At 47.8% G+C, this 21,929-nt stretch overlaps 1 protein-coding gene and 1 pseudogene across 3 annotated transcripts in view; both read left to right on the forward strand.

Moving 5' to 3' along the window:
• Positions 1-18,457, forward strand: part of TRMT1L (tRNA methyltransferase 1 like) — a 54,105-nt gene extending 35,648 nt beyond the window's left edge. For all 3 annotated transcript variants that reach the window (XM_056547862.1, XM_056547863.1, XM_056547861.1), the window contains exons 12-18: positions 4,191-4,403; positions 4,486-4,676; positions 5,584-5,662; positions 13,404-13,564; positions 14,804-14,860; positions 15,245-15,371; positions 18,078-18,457. In XM_056547862.1, the coding sequence (XP_056403837.1) occupies positions 4,191-4,403; positions 4,486-4,676; positions 5,584-5,662; positions 13,404-13,564; positions 14,804-14,860; positions 15,245-15,371; positions 18,078-18,345 (1,096 nt within the window). In that variant the 3' untranslated portion in view covers positions 18,346-18,457. The remainder of the gene's footprint in view (positions 1-4,190; positions 4,404-4,485; positions 4,677-5,583; positions 5,663-13,403; positions 13,565-14,803; positions 14,861-15,244; positions 15,372-18,077) is intronic.
• Positions 18,458-21,139: 2,682 nt separating this feature from the next.
• LOC130297195 (U2 spliceosomal RNA) lies at positions 21,140-21,319 on the forward strand (annotated as a pseudogene).
• Positions 21,320-21,929: the final 610 nt, after the last annotated feature.

Genomic DNA, 21,929 nt, shown 5'->3' on the forward strand with positions numbered 1-21,929 from the left:
TTCGGGGTTCCTATTCCAATCTTTTTGTTGTCCCCAAGAAGGGCGGTTCGGTCCGGCCAATCCTGGACCTCAAGCGTTCCAACCGTCCTCTTCTCATCCGCCACTTCCGAATGAAATCCCTCCGTTCGGTAGTGGCATCCATGGAACAAGGGGATTTTCTTTCTTCGGTGGACATCAAAGATGCCTACCTCCATGTTCCAATATTTCCGGGCCATCATCGGTACCTCCGTTTTGCGGTTCCGGAGGGGCATTTTCAATTCATAGGCATTTTCAATTCAATCCCCTTTGGTCTGGCCACTGCTCCTCGGGTCTTTACCAAGATCCTTGTGCCAGTGATAGCCCTGTTGCGGTCGAGAGGAGTCTCAGTGATCCCTTACCCAGACGACCTTCTCATCAAGGCTCCCACCGGAGTCCAGACCCTGGAGAATGTGGATCTCACCCTCCAGACCCTGGATTGCTTCGGGTGGATGGTCAACAGGGACAAGTCTCTCCTTTCTCCCACCCAATCTCTGATCTTCCTGGGACTTCAATTCAACATGGCCTCTGCCCGGATTTGCCTTCCGCCGGACAAACATCTGACTCTCCTGTCAGGAGTCCGCTCCCTTCGGGCCTAGGTCCCAGTTTCCATCCCCGTTTGCGTGGAAGTCTTGGGTCGGATGGTAGCGGCCATGGAGGCCGTACCCTTTGCCCAGTTTCATTACCGTCCCCTTCAACTGGCGATTCTCTCTCGATGGGACAGATCTCCTCTGTCTCTCGATCGCAAGATTGCTCTACCTTGTCGGATCAGTCAGTCTCTGCTCTGGTGGCTCCGCTCCCCCCTTCTTCTTCAGGGGCGATCATTTCTTCCCCTCCACTGGCAGGTAGTGACAACAGATGCCAGTCTGTCGGGCTGGGGCGGTGTGTTCAGGGCCCGGACGGTTCAAGGCCTCTGGTCTCCCCGGGAAGCCCTTCTTCCGATAAACCTCTTGGAACTGAGGGCGATTCTTCTTTGCCTTCTTCATTGGGAGTCCCTGCTTCAGTACCGCCCTGTCCGCGTCCAGTCGGACAACTCCACGGCCGTGGCGTAAATAAATCGGCAAGGCGGCACTCGCAGCTCTGCTGCCATGGCCGAGGTGACAAAGATTCCCATCTGGGCGGAAAACAAGGTTCCGGCCATTTCGGCGATTCACATTCCGGGTGTGCTCAACTGGGAAGCCGACTTTCTTAGCTGGTCCTCAGCCGACCTGCATCCAGAGGTCTTCGCGCAGATCGGCGATCTCTGGGGCATTCCAGACGTGGACCTCTTCGCGTCTCGGCACAATCGGAAGATCCTTCCGTTTGTGGTGAAGTCCAGGGACCCCCTGGCACTAGCTGTGGACGCACTAGTGATTCCTTGGACGGGGTTTGCTCTGCCCGATCTGTTTCCTCCCCTTCCACTCCTTCCCAGGGTTCTGAGGAAGCTCAAAGCGGAGGAAGTTCCTGCCATTCTGATAGCTCCAGATTGGCCCCGAAGGTCGTGGTACGCAGACGTGGTCAGGCTCCTGGACGACACTCCACTACACCTTCCACTTCGTTCGGACCTACTGTCTCAGGGTCCTCTTTGCCACCCCAATTTACAGTCGCTGCATTTAATGGCGTGGCGGTTGAGACCGCGGTTTTGAGAGCCCGCAGTTTCTCTTCCCCAGTCAGTCGCACCATGCTCAGGGCCCGTAAGCCCTCCTCGGCAAAAATTTACCACCGTACTTGGCGGTCTTATTTTCGTTGGTGCGAAGCTCAGGTTTTGTCTCCTGTTACTTTTTCTGTTTCCCGTCTTCTTTCTTTCTTGCAGTCGGGTTTGGAACTGGGTTTGTCTCTCAGTTCCCTTAAGAGTCAAGTTTCGGCTCTTTCTGTTCTTTTCCTTTCTTCAAGGAGTGGCGCATGCTGCCCTTTCTTATCGGTCACCTTCTCCCCCTTGGGACTTGAATCTGGTCTTGGGGGTCCTCCAGGGTGAACCTTTTGAACCCCTTAGGGAAGTATCCCTGCGCCTTATTTCTTGGAAAATGGCGTTTCTTGTTGCTATCACCTCCATCCGGAGAGTGTCTGAATTGGCAGCTCTATCCTGCTGTTCTCCATTTCTGGTGCTTCGTCAGGACAAGGTAGTCTTCCGGCCAGATCCTTCCTTTTTGCCTAAGGTTGTTTCGGCCTTTCATCTCAATGAGGATATTGTTCTTCCGTCCTTTTTGTCCCGCTCCTTCTCATCCTAAGGAGCATTTACTCCACAAACTGGATGTGGTTCGGGCTGTTAGGTCTTACCTCTCTGTCACTTCTTCGTTTCGTCAGTGTGATTCCTTTTTCGTCCTTACCGAAGGTCGTCGCAAGGGACAACCTGCTTCCAAGGCCACCATTTCTCGGTGGATCCGGTCTGCCATTTCGGAAGCCTATCGCTGTAGGGGGAAGGTTCCTCCTTTCAGGGTTGTGGCTCATTCCACAAGTTCTGTTGGGGCATCCTGGGCTCTCCAGAACAGAGCCTCGGCCTCGCAGATTTGCAAGGCTGCTACCTGGTCGTCTTTGCACACTTTCTCGAGGTTCTACCGAGTTCATACCTTCGCATCGGCTGATGCTAGTCTGGGCCGTAAAGTGTTGCAGGCGGGAGTGGATCGGCTGTCTGCCTGACTATCTGCCCACCCAAGGGACGGCTTTGGTACGTCCCACGGTCTGTGTCCCCCAATGGAGCCAATAGAGAAAAGGAGATTTTTTAACACTTACCGTAAATCTCTTTCTCAAAGGATCCATTGGGGGACACAGCTCCCGCCCTTTTGGGTTTCTCTTTGGTTCTCTGTCCGAGGGTGTGTTCAGTTATGTTTTTTCTTCTGGTTCTCGGACAGTTCAGAGTTTTTCTTTGACCTGTCGGTCCTCTCCTATTGCTCTGGTACTAAAACTGATTAGCTCAGGGCCTGGAGGCGGGTATATCCTGCTGGGAGGAGGCGACTTTTTTTGTTACCATAGTGTCATACCTCCTAGAGACAGCAGCATACACCCACGGTCTGTGTCCCCCAATGGATCCTTCGAGAAAGAGATTTTACGGTAAGTGTCAAAAAATCTCCTTTTTTTTTTAAATGGGAAAAGAAATGGGAATTTTTAATATGGGATGGGATTAGTTTTTTTAAAAACCTTTTTTTTTTTCCATTTTTATTTTTTTACACTTTACATGATCAGTAATGTCATATTTTAATAGTTCGGATAATTTCTGCACGTAGTAGTGGTAGTAGTTGTAGTAGTTGTTGTAGTAGTTGACTTATATAGGCAATCGTTTAACTGCTCATACAGATCAATGCACATGATCTATTTACATATGTACTGTATTGATCCATGAGATCTGCGCTCTATTGATAGAGCCTGCCATAAGATCTATCAATGGCAAAAATGTCTTGCTGTGCTCTGTGACCCTTTGAAGAAATCATTCCATAGGGAGAGGGAGGCTGAGCTGTGAGCATCGTCTATTGTCTTTATCTACTAGTGTCACCTTTCACTGTAATACTATACAGATCACTTTCCAGCGGCCTCCTCTAAGGCTATGTTCACACAATGGAATTTCCGTACGGATGTTCTGCAGCAGCAGAGTCCTATTTATTTCAATAGGCCTCTGCTGCAGTGTGCACACGGCGGGATCTCTGCTGCAATCCCGATTCCGGAGAAAGAATAGACATGTCTATTCTTTCTCCTAAGCCTGCACGGAAATGCATTGCCGTCTTTGAGATGACGCATTTCCAAGCGGTTTGTGCGGACATTTGCCCATCTGAACGTAGCCTTAGTCTCAGTTTAATTTGGGGCCAAGATTTCAGGATTATTTTAAAATATAGATAGTTAAATGGAAAATTTAGGAAGCTCCCCCCCCCCCCCCCCCCCAATTTTTTTTTTTTGAATATATGGTTTTCAAAAAAAACTGTTGCTTGTGTGTTTTGATTGTTTGATTTTTGTTGTTTAGGCGTGCATTAAAGGGGCACTCTGGTGTTCCAGCGTTCTGAATGGAGGCCGTGATCTTGACGTCACGGCCACACCCCTGGTGATGTCATGCCACACCCCCTCTATTCATGTCTATGGGAGGGGGTGTGTCACGCCCCCTCCCATAGACATGAATAGAGGGGGCGTGATGTCAATGGGGCATGGCAGTGACATGTGGCTGTCTACCAGCGGAGTACCCTTTTAAATGTCATGTTTTCTCTTCTCTCCAGACACTTGGATCCCTTTGGAACGTCTGTGAATTATTTGGATGCAGCATTTCGTAACGTTCGGAACCTGGGCATCGTTTCGATCACGTCGACGGACACCAGCTCTCTATATGCTAAGACCGTGCATGTGGCAAAACGCCATTACGGCTGCAACATCATCAGAACAGAGTACTACAGAGAGCTGGCAGCGCGCGTCATCCTCTCAGCCGTTGCCAGGTTAGTGTTCCGGGCCTCGGGGGTTGTGTTCTGCAGCAGACGTGACATCCGGCTAATACGGCGTATTCCTCTACCTGACCAGGGCAGCTGCTCGGTGTAATAAAGGCATTGAGGTCCTACTCTCGGTGGCTCTGGAGCACTTTGTGCTGGTGATTGTCCGGGTTCTTAGAGGACCTTCCCTCGCCGATGAGAGTATGAAGATGATCAATAATCTGATTCACTGCCATTGGTGCGAGGAGAGAAGCTTCCAGAAGGAGGGGAACATGATAGAAGGTAAGATGGTGGAAGATAGCGCAGGTTGGTGAATGGGAGCTTTGTCAGTAGATATGCGGAATGTATAGTAGTTATACACATCCCCTCCAGCTCTATGTGTATACTGCTGCTATATCTATGGGATCAGGATATATAGTATTTATACACCTCCCCTCCAGCTCTATCTGTATACTGCTGCTGCTATATCTATGGGATCAGGATATATAGTAGTTATACACATCCCCTCCAGCTCTATCTGTATACTGCTGCTATCTCTATGGGGTCAGGATATATAGTAGTTATACATCTCCCCTCCAGCTCTATCTGTATACTGCTGCTGCTATCTCTATGGGATCAGGATATATAGTGGTTATACACCTCCCCTCCAATTCTATCTGTATACTGCTGCTATCTCTATGGGATGAGGATATATAGTAGTTACACACCTCCCCTCCAGCTCTATCTGTATACTGCTGCTATCAATATGGGATGAGGATATATAGTAGTTATACACCTCCCCTCCAGCTCTATCCGTATACTGCTGCTATCTCTATGGGATCAGGATATATAGTAATTATACACTTCCCCTCCAGCTCGATCTGTATACTGCTGCTATCTCTATGGGATGAGGATATATAGTAGTTATACACCTCCCCTCCAGCTCTATCTGTATACTGCTGCTATCTCTATGGGATCAGGATATATAGTAATTATACACCTCCCCTCCAGCTCGATCTGTATACTGCTGCTATCTCTATGGGATCAGGATATATAGTAATTATACACCTCCCCTCCAGCTCTATCCGTATACTGCTGCTATCTCTATGGGATCAGGATATATAGTAATTATACACCTCCCCTCCAGCTCGATCTGTATACTGCTGAGCAAAACAACTTATAATACTTCTTCTTATTGTTCACCTTCAAGAGAACCCGTACAAACAACTACCATGTGACTGTCACAAAAGCATGCCGGGGAGATCAGCCGTCGTGCTTGGTCCCGTATGGTGAGTACTCTCGTTTTTATGTTACTATGAATTAATGTTTAGTTAACCTCTTAAGGACAAAAGCATTTTTTTATTTGCACTTTTTTTGCTCCTCTTCAGCTTCTAATAGCCATAACGCTTTCCATTTCCCACCTACAAACCCATATGAGGCTTGTATTTTACGCCACCAATTTTACTTTTTTATCAGGTCACAAATTTTACCACTAAATTTACGGTAAAGCAAAAAAATATATATATATTTGTGGGGCAATATTGGAAAAAAAGTAATTTTGTAACTTTTGGGGGCTTCCGATTCTACACAGTGGACTTGTTGGTACAAATGACAAGTTTTTATTATTCTTTAGGTCCATATGATTACAATCATACTCAATTTATATAGGTTTTGATTTATTATACTACTTTTACTACTTTTTGTATGTAGATGAGTATGTTTAAAATCCTCCACGTTTGACCCCCTATAACTGTTATTGTTACATATACGGGGATATATAAGGATCATTATTTGCGCCGTGATCTGTAGTTTTTATTGGTACCAAATTTTATTTTGATGGGACTTTTGATAATTTTTTATTCATTTTGTTCAGTTATATGAAGTGACCAAAAAATACACATTCTGGACTTAAAGGGGTACTCCGGTCGAAACTGGTGCCAGAAAGTTAAACAGATTTGTAAGTTACTTCTATTAAAAAATCTTTATCCTTCCAGTACTTATCAGCTGCTGAATTCTACTGAGGAAATTCTGTTCTTTTTGGAACACAGTGATCTCTGCTGACATCACTGTCCATTTTAGGAACTGTCCAAAGCAGCATATGTTTGCTATGGGGATTTTCTCCTACTCTGGACAGTTCTTAAAATGGACAGAGGTGTCAGCAGAGAGCACTGTGGTCATGATGTCAGCAGAGAGCTCTGTGTCCCAAAAAGAAAATAATTTCTTCTGTAGTATTCAGCAGCCAATAAGTACTGGAAGGATTAAGATTTTTTAATAGAAGTAAATTACAAATCTGTTTAATTTTCTGGCACCAGTTGATAAAAAAAAAAAAAAAAAGATTTCCACCGGAGTACCCCTTTAACCCCTTAAGGACGCAGGACGTAAATGTACGTCCTGGTGCGGTGGTACTTAACGCACCAGGACGTACATTTACGTCCTGTGCATAACCGCGGGCATCGGAGCGATGCCCGTGTCATGCGCGGCTGATCCCGGCTGCTGATCGCAGCCAGGGACCCGCCGGCAATGGCCGACGCCCGCGATCTCGCGGGCGTCCGCCATTAACCCCTCAGGTGCCGGGATCAATACAGATCCCGGCATCTGCGGCAGTTCGCGATTTAAATGAACGATCGGATCGCCCGCAGCGCTGCTGCGGGGATCCGATCATTCAGAACGCCGGACGGAGGTCCCCTCTCCTTCCTCCGTGCGGCTCCCGGCGTCTCCTGCTCTGGTCTGAGATCGAGCAGACCAGAGCAGAAGATGACCGATAATACTGATCTGTTCTATGTCCTATACATAGAACAGATCAGTATTAGCAATCATGGTATTGCTATGAATAGTCCCCTATGGGGACTATTCAAGTGTTAAAAAAAAAATGTTAAAAAATGTAAAAGTAACAGTAAAAAAAAAAAGTGAAAAATCCCCTCCCCCAATAAAAAAGTAAAACGTCCGTTTTTTCCTATTTTACCCCCAAAAAGCGTAAAAAACATTTTTTATAGACATATTTGGTATCGCCGCGTGCGTAAATGTCCGAACTATTAAAATAAAATGTTAATGATCCCGTACGGTGAACGGCGTGAACGAAAAAAAAATAAAAAAGTCCAAAATTCCTAAGTTTTTAAATACATTTTATTTAAAAAAAAATTATAAAAAATGTATTAAAAGTTTTTTATATGCAAATGTGGTATCAAAAAAAAGGACAGATCATGGCGCAAAAAATGAGCCCCCATACCGCCACTTATACGGAAAAATTAAAAAGTTAGAGGTCATCAAAATAAAGGGATTATAAACGTACTAATTTGGTTAAAAAGTTTGTGATTTTTTTTAAGCGCAACAATAATATAAAAGTATATAATAATGGGTATCATTTTAATCGTATTGACCCTCAGAATAAAGAACACATGTCATTTTTACCATAAATTGTACGGCGTGAAAACAAAACCTTCCAAAATTAGCAAAATTGCGTTTTTCGTTTTAATTTCCCCACAAAAATAGTGTTTTTTGGTTGCGCCATACATTTTATGATATAATGAGTGATGTCATTACAAAGGACAACTGGTCGCGCAAAAAACAAGCCCTCATACTAGTCTGTGGATGAAAATATAAAAGAGTTATGATTTTTAGAAGGCGAGGAGGAAAAAATGAAAACGTAAAAATTAAATTGTCTCAGTCCTTAAGGCCAAAATGGGCTGAGTCCTTAAGGGGTTAAGTATTTTTTATTTTTTTTTCTTACTCCATTTACTGTACAGGAAAAATGTTATATTTTAATAGTTTGCATTATGCATGCGGCTATTACAATTATGTTTATTTTTATTATGTTTAAATGCGTTTTACATAGAAAATGGGGTGATTTGAACTTTTTCTACAATCATTAGATTCCTCATACAGATCATTATATTCTGTATTAGAACAATATTTTCTCTATCGGCTCCATTGGGGGACACAGACCGTGGGTGTATGGTGCTGTCTCTAGGAGGTGTGACACTATGGTAATAAAAAAAAGTCAGCTCCTCCCAGCAGGATATACCCGCCTCCAGGCCCTGAGCTAATCAGTTTTAGCTTAGTGTCTAAAGGAGGTGGACATGGTCTGGATTTCTCCAGACCAGGTCTTCTGTTTTATTATTTTCCTAGTTAGGGAATGTGTTAGTTTTTTATTTCTTTTTCTTTCATGTTGTCAGGTGGGGACTCAGGAACTGCGGCTCACTGTTTCCCCATTGTGAGTAAGGGGGCATAGACATTGCGTATATGCGCTGTTAACCCCCTCTCGCCAACGGTCAGCGCCTGGGGTTGTACCTCATGGGTCCGGGTCCCCCTATTCCCTGCTCGCCTCGCTCGCACATGTAGCTCGGCGTGATGCAGGTAACAGAAAGCTGACTGAAGACCTCACAGAAGACTTCATGAGGCAAGTTCTTCTGACTGAGGTGAGTATATATTCTTCTCCCTTTAGGTGCTGACTTGCAACATCTGGAGACCCTCATTTTGTGGCCCACCTTTCAGGGTCCAAGGGGCTGGCCTGTGTTAGGGGCTCTATTTTTTATTTTAAAAAAGGGGGAGCAATGGCATATTGGGGAATGTATGGTTTACTTTATTATGCACATGTATGTGCGAGTGTGTGTTGTACTATGCGGCTTACAGGCACGGCTCTTATTATGCAACTGACAGCCGCGGCGCTTGTACTGTTCGGGCGCATGAAGCGCCGACTTGCTTTCACTTTCGGCAGCAGACGGCTGCCGGCGGATATGTGTATCACCCGCTCACTTCCCCGCGGGCGCATATGTGCGGCTAACATATGCGCTCGGGGCAAGGAGCGGGCGCCATTACTGTGGTTCTCGGCGGCCGTTGCGCTATACCTCCGCCAACAGGGCCGCCGGAGCTTACTGGAGGTGTGAATCGCCCTCCAATCAGCGCTTTGCACGCGATTCGGATGGCAGGGGCCAATCAGACAGTGCCCCTGCTCCAGGAACGCCCCTCTCAGGCTATTGGCTAGCCTGTTCTCCTGTCTGCATAGAGCGGTGTTTCCTCTCAGCAGGGACGGAGTGTTACAGTGTTGGGGTTAAAATCTTTACTGTCACTGGGGACACAAAGCTGTTCCTCCCTCTAAACTGACAACTAGACTGCTAGTCTTCTATTTTGTCTGTATGGCATATTATTCCAAAAATGCCTGGTTCTGCTGAGCCCACTGGCTCTGCCTGCTCCACTGTTCCCCCAGACACCCTAGCTTCCCCCGATGTTATGGTGGATTCAGACGCCCCTCCAGCCTGGGTTTCTTCTTATCCCAGTGTATGGCTGACTTGTCTCAAGTCTCCCTTTCGGTGGCTGAGGCCTCCCAGTGAAGTGGTGTTTGCCTTGAAGAGGCCTGCCCTGCGCCGGCCCTCTAGTGGGTCCCGCTCCTCTTTTCCACAAGCCTCACGCTCTTACAAGCGTACTAGGGGTGCTTTTTCTGACTCTTACATTGAGTCTTCAGGTAGACGTGGGCCTCCCCCTGTGGGTCTCGCCCCACCTGTGTCATCTGGTCACAGACGTCGCTCTTCCAGAGCACGTTCCCTGAATCGCCGCTCTGCATCGCCAGAGCCGCGTACTCCAGGGCTGCCTCCACTCGTTCACATTCTCCTGGTGAACTGGCGGATGAGGCTTCCGAATCAGCATCTGACTCAGAGGACCGCTCGGATACAGTTGAAACGGTGAACTCATTGGTTGCGGCCATAAGAGACACCTTTCACTTAGAGGACCCAGGATCTTCGGACGTGACTCCTGAAGTATCCTTTCATCGTGCTCAACCGGCACCTCAAGGGTTCAGCTCTCACGTTGAATTTCACATCCTTCTGGAATCTGCATGGAAACATCCGGACAAGAGGTTCCCGGGAATGAAGAGGGTTCAAGTGCGTTACCCATTCGCCAAGGACCTTGTCTCTAAGGTGGTTTCCCCTCTCTCAGTGGATCCACCAATTTCCCGCCTCTCTAGGCTACTACACTGCCGCTAGCAGATGCGGCTGCCTTCAAGGACTCGACATACAAGAAGGTGGAGTCCTTAGCGAAGTTTTCCTCTGAAGCAGCAGGCTCTTCTCTGCTTCCCACCTTCGCCTCTACATGGGGGTCCAAGGCCCTTTCGGTGTGGTGCTCAAAACTCAGTCAGGGTATCCTGGCGGGATTCCCCCCCAGAGGATCTATTTTGCTTTGGTTCTCCAATGCTCTAAAGCTGGGGACTTTCTGTGCACAGCTTCCATACAGTCAGTCCATTGTGCTGCCTTTGCTGAGGGTCTCCTAGCGGCCCTCCGCCACTCCAGGTGGCTTAGGGTGTGGGATGCGGATGCCGCCTCCAAAAGGTCTCTTACCAAGTTTCCTTTTACTGGTACCCGTCTTTTTTACGAGTGCCTTGACGAGATTATCTCTGAGGCGATTGGGGGTAAGAGTTACTTGTTGCCTCAAAATAAGGCTCGCTTTTCTTCCCAGGGGAAGTCCTCTTCCTTTCGGTCCTTTCGGACCTTTGGCCTCAATAAGGGGTCTGGGCAGGCGCCTTTGCGGGACAAGAGGTCTCCCTCGTTCCGGGCGCGTCCGTCTTGGAAGTCGGACACCAACCGTTCTGGCCGTTTTGCGGCCAAATCGGGTAACCGCAATCCCACTTCCGCATGGAGTGAAGCCACCACCCGCAGGTTTTTCTCGGGTGGGAGGTCGTCTCTTACTTTTTCGAGACAGCTGGACCACACACATTCAGGAAGTCCTGAGCCCCCCGGTCTCCTTCTCTGGCGAAGCAGTTTCGGGAGGCCCTCCAGTCCCTGCCCATGGAGTCATTGTCCCCGTTCCTCCAGTGGAATGTTTTCGGGTTTTTTATTCCAATTTTTATTTTTTTTTGTGGTCCCCAAGGAAGGTGGTTCGGTGTGACCGATTCTGGACCTAAGGCGTCTCAACGTCATCTTCTCCGCCACTTCCGAATGGAATCTCTCCGTTCGGTAGTGGCATCCGTGGAACAAGGGGAGTTTCTTTCTTCGTGGTTCATCAAGGATGCCTACCTCCATGTTCCATTATTTCCCGGCCATCAGCGGTACCTCCGCTTTGCGGTTCCAGAGGGGCATTTTCAATTCATAGCCTTCCCCTTTGATCTGGCCTCGGCTCCTCGAGTCTTTACCAAGATCCTTGCGCCAGTAATAGCCCTGTTGCGGTCGAGAGGAGTCTCAATGATCCCTTACCTGGACGACCTTCTCATCAAGGTTCCCACCAGAGTCCAGACTCTAGAGAATGTGGATCTCACTCTCTAGACCCTGAATCGTTTCGGGTGGATGGTCAACCGGGACAATTCTGTCCTCTCTCCCGCCCAGTCTCTGATTTTTCTTGGGACTTCAATTCAACTCGGCCTCTGCCCGGACTTGCCTTCCGACGGACAAACGTCTGATGCTAGGTCGTGGTACGCCGACGTGGTCAGGCTCCTGGACGACACTCCACTGCGCCTTCCACTTCGTTTGGACCTGCTGTCTCAGGGTCCTCTTTGCCACCCCATTTTACAGTCGCTGCATTTGACGGCGTGGCGGTTGAGACCGCGGCTTTGAGAACCCGTGGTTTCTCTTCCCAAGTCATTCGCACCATGTTCAGGGCTCGCAAGCCCTCCTCGGCGAATGTTTACCACCATACCTGGCGGTCTTATTTTAGTTGGTGTGAAGCTCAGGTCTTGTCTCCTGTCATCTTTTCTGTCCCCCGTCTTCTTGCAGTCGGGATTGGGACTGGGGTTGTCTTTCAGTTCCCTTAAGGGTCAGGTTTCGGCCTTTACTATTCTTTTCCAGAGTCCTCTGGCTTCTAATTCTCATGTCCGGACCTTCCTTCAAGGAGTGGCGCATGCTGTCCCTCCTTATTGGTCACCTTCTCCCCCTTGGGACTTGAATCTGGTTCTGGGTGTCCTCCAAGGTGAACCTTTTGAACCCCTTAGGGAAGGTGTCCCTGCGCCTCTTTTCTTGGAAAGTGGCGTTTCTTGTTGCTATCACCTCCATTCGGAGGGTGTCTGAATTGGCAGCTCTCTTCTGCCGTTCTCCATTTCTGGTGATTCACCAGGACAAGGTTGTCTTCCAACCAGATCCTTCCTTTTTGTCTAAGGTTGTTTCGGCCTTTCATCTCAATGAGGACAATGTTCTTCCGTCCTTTTGTCCCGCTTCTTCTCATCCTAAGGAGCATTTACTCCACAAACTGGATGTGGTTCGGGCTGTTAGGTATTACCTCTCTATCTCCTCTTCGTTTCGTCAGTACGATTCCTTTTTTGTCCTTACGGAAGGTCGTCGTAAGGGACAACCTGCTTCCAAGGCCACCACTTCTCTGTGGATCCGGTCCGCCATTTCGGAAGCCTATCACTGTAGGGGGAAGATTCCTCCCTTCAGGGTTGTGGCTCATTCTACCCGTTTCTGTTGGGGCATCCTGGGCTCTCCAGAACAAAGCCTCGGCCTCGCAGATTTGCAAGGTGGCTACCTGGTCGTCTTTGCACACTTTCTCGAGGTTCTACCGTGTTCATACCTTTGCATCGGCTGATGCTAGTCTGGGCCGTAAAGTGCTGCCTGACTGATTATCTGCCCACCCAAGGGACGGCTTTGGTACTTCCCACGGTCTGTGTCCCCCAATGGAGCCGATAGAGAAAAGGAGTTTTTTTAACACTTACCATAAAATCTCTTTCTCGAAGTATCCATTGGGGGACACAGCTTCCGCCCTTTTGGGTTTCTCTTTGGTTCTCTGTCCGAGGGTGTGTTCAATTATATTTTTTCTTCTGGTTCTTGGACAGTTCATGTTTTTTCCTTGACCTGTCGGTCCTTTCCTATTGCTCTGGTACTAAAACTGATTAGCTCAGGGCCTGGAGGCGGGTATATCCTGCTGGGAGGAGCCGACTTTCTTGTTGCCATAGTGTCACACCTCCTAGAGACAGCAGCATACACCCACGGTCTGTGTCCCCCAATGGATCCTTCGAGAAAGAGATTTTACGGTAAGTGTTAAAAAAATCTCCTTTTTCCTCTGTTAGTTGTCAGTCAGCCATTGCTTGTTGCTGATCTCATTCTGTTTTGTTGCCAGGTCGGGATCCTTATTTAATGCTGGGTTCCTGAAGAGAATGCTGTTTGAAGCGACAACACAAGGAATCCCAGAAGTCCTTGCGATACTGAAGACCCTGATCTGTGAATCTGAATGCACGACTCTGAAACAGTTCTCTGCGTATCCAAGTCAAGGCGCTCAAGGTAAGAGTTATTTTTTTTTCCGGATAAAGCTTAAAAAAATACAGTTTTGTGATTTGGCCAGACCTTATCGTTTGACTTAAACTTTGGATAGGGGTTAAGATGTCTGACTGGGGGTGGGGCACCGCTGGAACCCCCCACGATCTTGTGCAGCACCCAGGATTCTATGCCGGGCTGTTGCTCCTATCTCAGAAACCTCTGAGTTTCTGGGATTGGAGACGTGATGTCACGCCACGCCCCCTCAATTCATGTCTATGGGAGGGGGCATGACGGCCGTCACGCCTCCTCCCATTGACATGAATTGAGGGGGCGTGGTGTGATGTCATGTCTTCATGATCAGTCATCTTATCTCCTATCCTTTGGGGATATAGCCGGAATAACCCTTTAAAGGGGTAATAAGGAAATAAGTTTCCAAATGCAGGAAACTTATTTCCTATCCCCCTGCAGTCACCTGAGGCCAAAAGTGTCCTTAATGGGATGCTGCAGTGAAAAATTACTTATTCGCTATCCACAGGATAGGGGGATAAGTGACAGATTGCAGGGGGGGCCCTTCACAGGCCCTGGCTTTGAGCCAAGTGCGTGCTTGGGTCGGAACACTCTGCATTAATTTGTATGGGATCATCAAAAAGACCTGAGTACAGCTCTCGGGACGCTTCTACACTCCTATAAAGGATGGATGATAACATTCCCAGCACGCCCCCGTTTAGGTAAACTGTGCCTGTGCAGGAGATCGTGGCGGGGTTAAGGTTGGGGGGTAGTGGTCCACCGGGACACTTATCCCCTATCCTGTAAATAGGTGATAAGTTACTTTTTACTGCAGTACCCCTTTAACTGTGGGATGTGCACAATGATATCGCTTATTGTGCGCCTCCTGAAAGAAAAGATTCTCCCAGCCTCTAGTGACCATAGGCAGCGTCACTAAAGGCTGTTGTTCATCCTAGGACAACTATGGCAAGCTACAGACATCCTGTCACCATCTTCCCCACCAGAATGCTGCGGCACACCTGGCGGGTTCTCGCGGCCCACACAAAAATTAATTTACGGGGCTTCTTCCACTCCCCTGACCCACTGATTTTCTGCAATGCAATGTTATGTTTCTCCTGCACTGCTGCAGGGGAAGTGTCATTCCAGCCCAATTCCGTTCTGACCTGTTTTGACATTGTAGTAAATGTAACTCCGTAACTCCATAGTAACGCGGTTATAACAATATCTAAAAGTGTCTGTATTGTCTTATGTCTGTAGCCGAAGAAGGAGGCGTTTTCATTAAAGTACCAGAAGGAGACATTTCAGCAGGTTTAGGTATGTAAGTCACAATATTATAAAAGATATATATATATATATATATATATATATATATATATATATATATATGTACGTAAAAAAAGAACTTCATAGTAACAGCTTCTGGTCTTCCATAAAATACCAGGGGCAATTGATTCTATGTGATCTGATGTGCTAAGAATGCTATGTAGCAGTGTTTCCTAATCAGGGGGCCTCCAGCTGTTACAGAGCTACAATTCTCAGCTGTTGGCTGTCCGGGCATGCTGGGAGTTGTAGTTTTAGGCACCCTGGTTGGGAAACACTGTTATTTAGCATGGAACTGTGTATGGCAATAATTATCACATTGTTACAGAAAAATGTATCACTGGCTAATTCTATGTCATTTTTTTTATTGCCATTTAGGGAAAAGGAAAAGTCAAGAAACGACTGCAAATCAGCCGAAAAGACTGAAGGGTGAAGTCCGCACTGAGCATCCTCCATTTTATTACAGTATTCACAGGCATGCCATCGGGGGCCTGAACATACCAAAGTAAGTTATCTGCCAGGGTTCACAAGTTCACTGCTTGAAGGGGTACTCCGCTCCTAGACATGCTGGGGACCCCCGCGATCTCCCTGCTGCACCAGACGTTCGTTTAGAGCGTAGCGTGGAGCGCCGGAGGCTCGTGACGTCAGGCCACTCCCCCTCAATGCAAGTCTATGGGAGGGGGCGTGACGGCCGTCATTGCATTGAGGGGTCGTGGCCATGACGTCATTAGTGGGGCGTGACCGTGATGTCACGAGCCTCCGCCCCGCATCAGCAGTCATCTGGCATGGAGCGAAGTTCCCTCCATCCACCGGATGTCTGAAGTGCTGCAGCTGAGATCGTGGGGGTCGCCAGCGGTGGGACCCCCACAATTAGACATCTTATCCCCCATCTTTTGGATAGGGGATAAGATGTCTAGGGGTGGAGTACCCCTTTAATCCAGGCTAAAAAATTTCAACAAAGGTTTATGTGTAATGTAAACTTGTCACAAGATTTATAAATTAAATAAAAATTAAAGATGCTGCAGGCTTACTCTAACTGGTGCCACTCCTGTCCCTGTTCTTAAAGGGGTACTCCACCCCTAGACATGTTATCCCCTTATCCCCCTCACATAGACTTGCATTGAGGGGTCGGGGCGTGATGTCACAAGGGAGCCCTTTTAAATCCTGTTTTTCATCCTTTTATGACTCCTAATTCCCTTGTTTTGCTCACACTGCATGAAGTTCGCTTTGGAGGAGGGGGCATTCCTTTGCTTGCCTTCACATCTCATGTGGGAACTTCCTTTCTCACTCCTCAGAGCTGACAGCTGGCTGCTCTGTGCACTGAGGCTCTCCAACATGCCCCCGGCTCACACAGCAGGCTGATCGGCAAACCGGGTGTATGAAAAGAGCCCTGCTTGTCCCGACCACACTCCCTTTGTTTTGTCCCATACAGGCAGAAGCGGCAGGGACAAGACTGGACAGTGGAGCGACCCCTAGTGGTACAATTCACTCTAAAATGCTGCAGCATTTTGGAGGAATGGTCGTTCTAACTTCATAAGGGAAGACCATCACTCCCCAGTGACCTCTCCCCTGATTCACAGAGCCCTATACCAAATAATACCGGGCGGGGCAGGAAGAAGCAATACGGAACCATGGTTTGGGCAGAATGAAACTGATCACAAATCCCCTTCAAAGAATCCGTCTAGTAATGTGCAGCGTGTGCGATTTTATTACTGAATAATGTAGAGGTTGTGTTTACCTGTTGTAGGCTCCATTTTTAATATAAATCTATGATAGGGATTGTTCTGTAATGCTGCCTACATTTCTCATGAATCCTCTGGCTATGTAGAGAGAGGATGTGAAGGATGCAGAGGAGGTGCTGGAGATCACACAGGTGAACTGATGAGTGGGTTGGGGTCAGTTCACATTATGTGCAGTTTTGATGCGAGAATTATCGCAATGAGCTGAAAGTGATTTGACCTGTAATCACAACTTAGGTGTTTTATAAAGATTAGAAATCTTTGGGTTGTGTTCACAAATTAAATTTTTACTGGATTTTGGCTGTTTTTGCTGCGATTTTCCAAAGTGACACTGTTTTACAATGATTTGCACAATTGGAGTAAAATTGCACCTTTTTTGCTGCAATTGGAAAATGGAAAAAATCACAGCACAAACTAAAAAAAAAAACACCTCAATAGAGAAAGAGCTGGAGGGGAGGTGTGTGTAACTACTATACATATTGATCCGTAGAGATAGCAGCAGTATACAGATAGAACTGGAGAGGAAATGTATAACTACTATATAGCCTGATCATATAGGGAGAGCAGCAGTATACAGATAGAGCTGGAGAGGAGGTGTATAACTACTATATATCCTGATCCCATAGAGATAGCAGTATACAGATAGAGCTGGAGGGTATATAACTACTATATATCCTGTTCCTATAGATAGAGCTGGAAGGGGGGGTATACAACTACTAAATATCCTGATCCTATAGATATAGCAGCAGTATACAGATAGAGCTGGAGAGGAGGTGTATAACTACTATATATCCTGATCCCATAGAGATAGCAGTATACAGATAGAGCTGGAGGGGGGGGGTATATAACTACTATATATCCTGTTCCTATAGATAGAGCCGGAAGGGGGGGTATACAACTATTAAATATCCTGATCCTATAGATATAGCAGCAGTATACAGATAGAGCTGGAGAGGGGGGGTATATAACTACTATATATCCTGATCCTATAGATAGAGCTGGGTGGGTAGGTGTATAACTACTAAATATCTTGATCCAAGAGAGATAGCAGCAGCAGTATACAGAGAGCTGGAACGGGGGGGGGGGGGGGGTATATAACTACTATATATATCCTGATCCTAAAGATATAGCAGCAGTATACAGATAGAGCTGGAGGGGGGGTATATAACTATTAAATATCCTGATCCTATAGAGATAGAGCTGGAGGGGAGGGGGTATATAACTACTAAATATCCTGACTTAATGAGATAACAGCAGTATATAGATAGAGCTGAAGGCGAGGGGTCCGGGAGCTTGCAGGAGAGTGATGGTGCGTCTGTGCATATATATAGGGAAAAAAAGTGTATGTAGATGTGTGTGTATATATATATATATATATATATATATATATATATATATATATATATATATATATATATTATCTTTTTTTTTTTCATTTAGAATTTGTATTTAATCTTTTTCTTTTATTGCAGATTGAACAAAATCCAGCAGTTGCTCTCAGAAGCCGGGTTCTTAGTGAGTCGGACCCATTTTGACCCCACAGGGATCCGGACCAATGCCAATCTGGCCACACTGAAGGCTATCCTGCAGAAGAACAGCAGCCTCACTAACACTCCACAGGTCGGCAGCTACAAGGAGGGCTCCGAAGGTCAAGGGGAGGACGCCACCCCTCTGCAGGAGGACGCCACCCCTCTGCAGGAGGACGCCACCCCTCTGCAGGAGGACGCCACCTTGTCATAAAGTAAAATTAGTTGTCTTTGTTATGAATTGTTAAAACCCCAATCCACTATTCTTCTAGAAAAAGAACAAACTGATTGTTGGATAATAAACGTTTAATGTTACTTTAACCGTTCTCTGCAGCCATCTTACTTTTTCTTCTAGATATGTAAATTTGGGGGTGGGTAGGGGTGCGGCTCTGGGAAGAACAGTTTCTCTCTCTGCCTCTTTCGCTATACACAGGGGTTAGTCTTCCAGGATTTGGTCTTGTGACTCCGGCACGGGCCTAAGGCCCCTTAGTGATCACTGTAGAAACTCATATGGGCAGTCTCTAAGGGTTTAAAGGGCTACTCCACTCGCCAGCGTTCGGAACTAAATGTTCCGTACGCTGTTTTCACGCTGCATGGGTCGGCCACACCCCTTGTGAAGTAACGGCCATGCCCCTCAATGCAAGTCTATGGGAGGGGGCGTGACTGCAGTCACGCCCCCTCCCATAGACTTACATTGAGGGGCGTGGCTGTTACGTCAAAAGAGGTGTGGCCGACCACCACAGTGGTTCCCAATGGAGTAGCCCTTTAAAGGGAACTTCATGCTGTCCGGGCCACAAGCCATCAAGATGGCTCCCACGGCTTCTGGCTGCCCCACTAGTCTTAAAGGGGTACTCTGCCACTAGACAACTAGGATCAGATGAGCACCCCAGTAATCCGCTGCTCGGAGTGAACTCCGCTCCGTGTTGAATTACGAGTAATAGGGGATAAGATGTCTAGGGGCGGAGTAGTCCTGTAATAGATGTCTCCCTATAACTAAACGGGACCTATCAATCGGGGCCACTTAGCAGGGAGAAGCTGCCAGGAACTGTCCCAACGACTTTTGTGATGACAGGTCCCCGAGTGCTGAAGAAACCCGCGTACTGGACTCGGGCCTCAGACGCTCCCATAGAATTAAATGGAGCGTGTCCAATTTTTGGTAGACGACACCCGCTCCTCACTGAGAGAGTGGTCAGACCCCTCGCGATCAGCTACTTATCCCCTATGCTGTGGATAGGGGAAAAGTTAATTTAGGCTCCGTTAAATAGCCACATCCTTTATTGCATGACTGGTATAACATGGACTGATAGCAACTCCTGGGTCAGAAAAGACTGACAGGTTTCTAGTAACAAATGCTCCTCATCATAGCCAGACTATGATTAAGAGCACTTGTTGATAGAAACACATCAAGTCTTTATTGACTTCAGGAGTTGCGAACAGTCTGTATTTCTCGGCTGCTCTTCATTGGTGGACACTGTTACTGATGGGTATATGCTCTTGCCACTAGGAGGCGCTGACACTAAGCAAAAAAAACAGTCAGCTCCTCCCTGGCAGGATATACCCACCCACTGAAAGTGAGGTAATCCGTTTTAGCTTAGTGTCAGTAGGAGGCAGACACATGTCTGGAGCTCCCCAGTCCTGGTCTTTTTCTTGTTTTATAGTTAGGGAAGTCTAGTTAGTTTTTTTTCATTCCTTTTATTTTCCATTTTCTGGTGGGGGTTCAGGAGCATGGCGCTACCTGTTCCCCCTTATGCGATGAAGGGGCACAGGGCATAGAGTATGTGCTGTTAACCCCTTCTAGCCAATGGCCAGCACCAGGGGTAGTACCTTGGGTCCGGGTCCCCCCTATAGTCCCTGCTCATCTTGCTGATGCAGCCTGGCATGATGCAGGTGACACCTAGCTGGTTGAAAACATCTGCAGGTGAGTATTGGCGATTCAGGCGAGTATTGGCGATTCAGGCGAGAATTGGCGATTCAGGCGAGTATTGGCGATTCAGGCGAGTATTGGCGATTCAGGCGAGTATTGGCGATTCAGGCGAGTATTGGCGATTCAGGCGAGTATTGGCGATTCAGGCGAGTATTGGCGATTCAGGCAAGTATTGGCGATTCAGGCGAGTATTGGCGATTCAGGTGAGTATGCCCCTTTCTCCTCCAACCCCCCCCCCCCTTCTTCCCTTTCCAGTGATCGGGCAAGGATCCTTTCTTTATTCTGCTATGGGGCTGTGCTTCCTCTCTGCAGGGGTTAACACGTGGGGACAGGGGAGCCTTATGGGGTTAATGCATGCCCGCTGGCATGATTTTACTGTAGGGAGCCGGGGTCCCACTTGTGCAGCACTCTGTGCTATGTTTTCTCGGGAATGCTGGCACCTACCGCAGCTGAATTCCCTGCGCCGATCCTCTGTAGGGGGCCCACATTTTCTTTATCTCCCCTTCCTCCTGTGGCAGTTTTTTTTTCCGGGCGGCACCTACGTCCGGCACCTTCCCCCTAGTAGCGCTGGCTGGTATTTTAAACTTTCTTTTCTGGCCGTCACTCAGCTCGGGCGGCCGAAGTGTGGGGGTACTGTAAATTTAGGCCGCGGCATCAGCCTGTACATTCAGGTGCGAGGTCCGCCCACTTCCCCCTCTGGCCGCGCGCTTTTACAGGACTCCCTCCTCTCCCGCCGACCTATTGTGTTCCAGCACGTGCACCAGGGGTCACTGACCTCCCTATCAGAGTGGTGCGCACGCTCTGACTGGGTCATCCCACGAACACTTCGGCTCCGCCCCCCAGAGAGCAATGCAGGTACAAAGCTTCTCATGGGCACTCTGCGCCCTCCAGTGGCTGTATACTGCATTGTTGTCAGCATTTTTCTCTCTTTTGAGTGTTAGGCTCCCCACTAGTGGTCTAGTGTGGTTATTACAGCTACATAGTTTTTTCTATGGCCCTTCCTGTTGCTCCTGTCTGTTTTGCAGTTTTGAGTTTTTTCCCCCCCAGGTTCCCTACCTCTCTAATATGCCTTTAGGGCATACTTGGTGATTTTCGGTCTGTTGACTAAGATCAAGTGTAGTATCAGTTTACCATACGATATTTCCTCTATTCGAAAACATATATTGATTTGATTTTTCACACCGGTGGCCGATTCTGAAGCGCTCTTCAGTCGCCCGCGGCATCTGACTGATAGGGCAGTTTCTGCTGGTTCAGTGCATCCCACATACTGGAATGCTTAGCCCTTGGTCAGAGTAGTGCGGCACAAGCCCTGGGACTGTATATGGGGGCCCCTTTATTGTGTCCATCACCCTGTACGGCTGATATTGCAGTTCACGTTGAGTCGGTTGTCACACGCCACTGGCATACCTACTCTCGGCAGAGTTCTCCCTCTGTCAGGGAGCGTATGTGACTCGCAGTCGTTGCCAAGATTTCTTGAAGGATAGCTGTAGAGGAGAACCGTCACTGACTATAACCCCGGTGAGTGCCATGACATGTCGGTGATGTCTGCCGGTTTTCTTAACGTGTGCATACTATATTCCCTCCTCTTCAGGCCGCCGCATCCGCGGGTAGTGCCCCCGATCCCCTCGTCCAGTGCGAGGTCTCTGTGGAAGTGTCTCTGCGTGGTCGTAGACTGGACCTGCTGTCATTATGCCAGACAGTAATCTCTCCTGTCGGCTGGATAATGGTATCCCACTTCTAGTGCGAGGTGTCCACTGGAGTGACCAGTTGTCTACTATGGGCCCATACCAGTAAGACGGACAGTAGTCTGCATGGTTTTCTCCACCGCCTCTCTCTAATCCAAGGGCTGATGTATCTGCGGCTGGAGTTCCGTT

This window comes from Hyla sarda, chromosome 12 (assembly GCF_029499605.1).
Source record: "Hyla sarda isolate aHylSar1 chromosome 12, aHylSar1.hap1, whole genome shotgun sequence".
NCBI classification, from domain to species: domain Eukaryota; kingdom Metazoa; phylum Chordata; class Amphibia; order Anura; family Hylidae; genus Hyla; species Hyla sarda.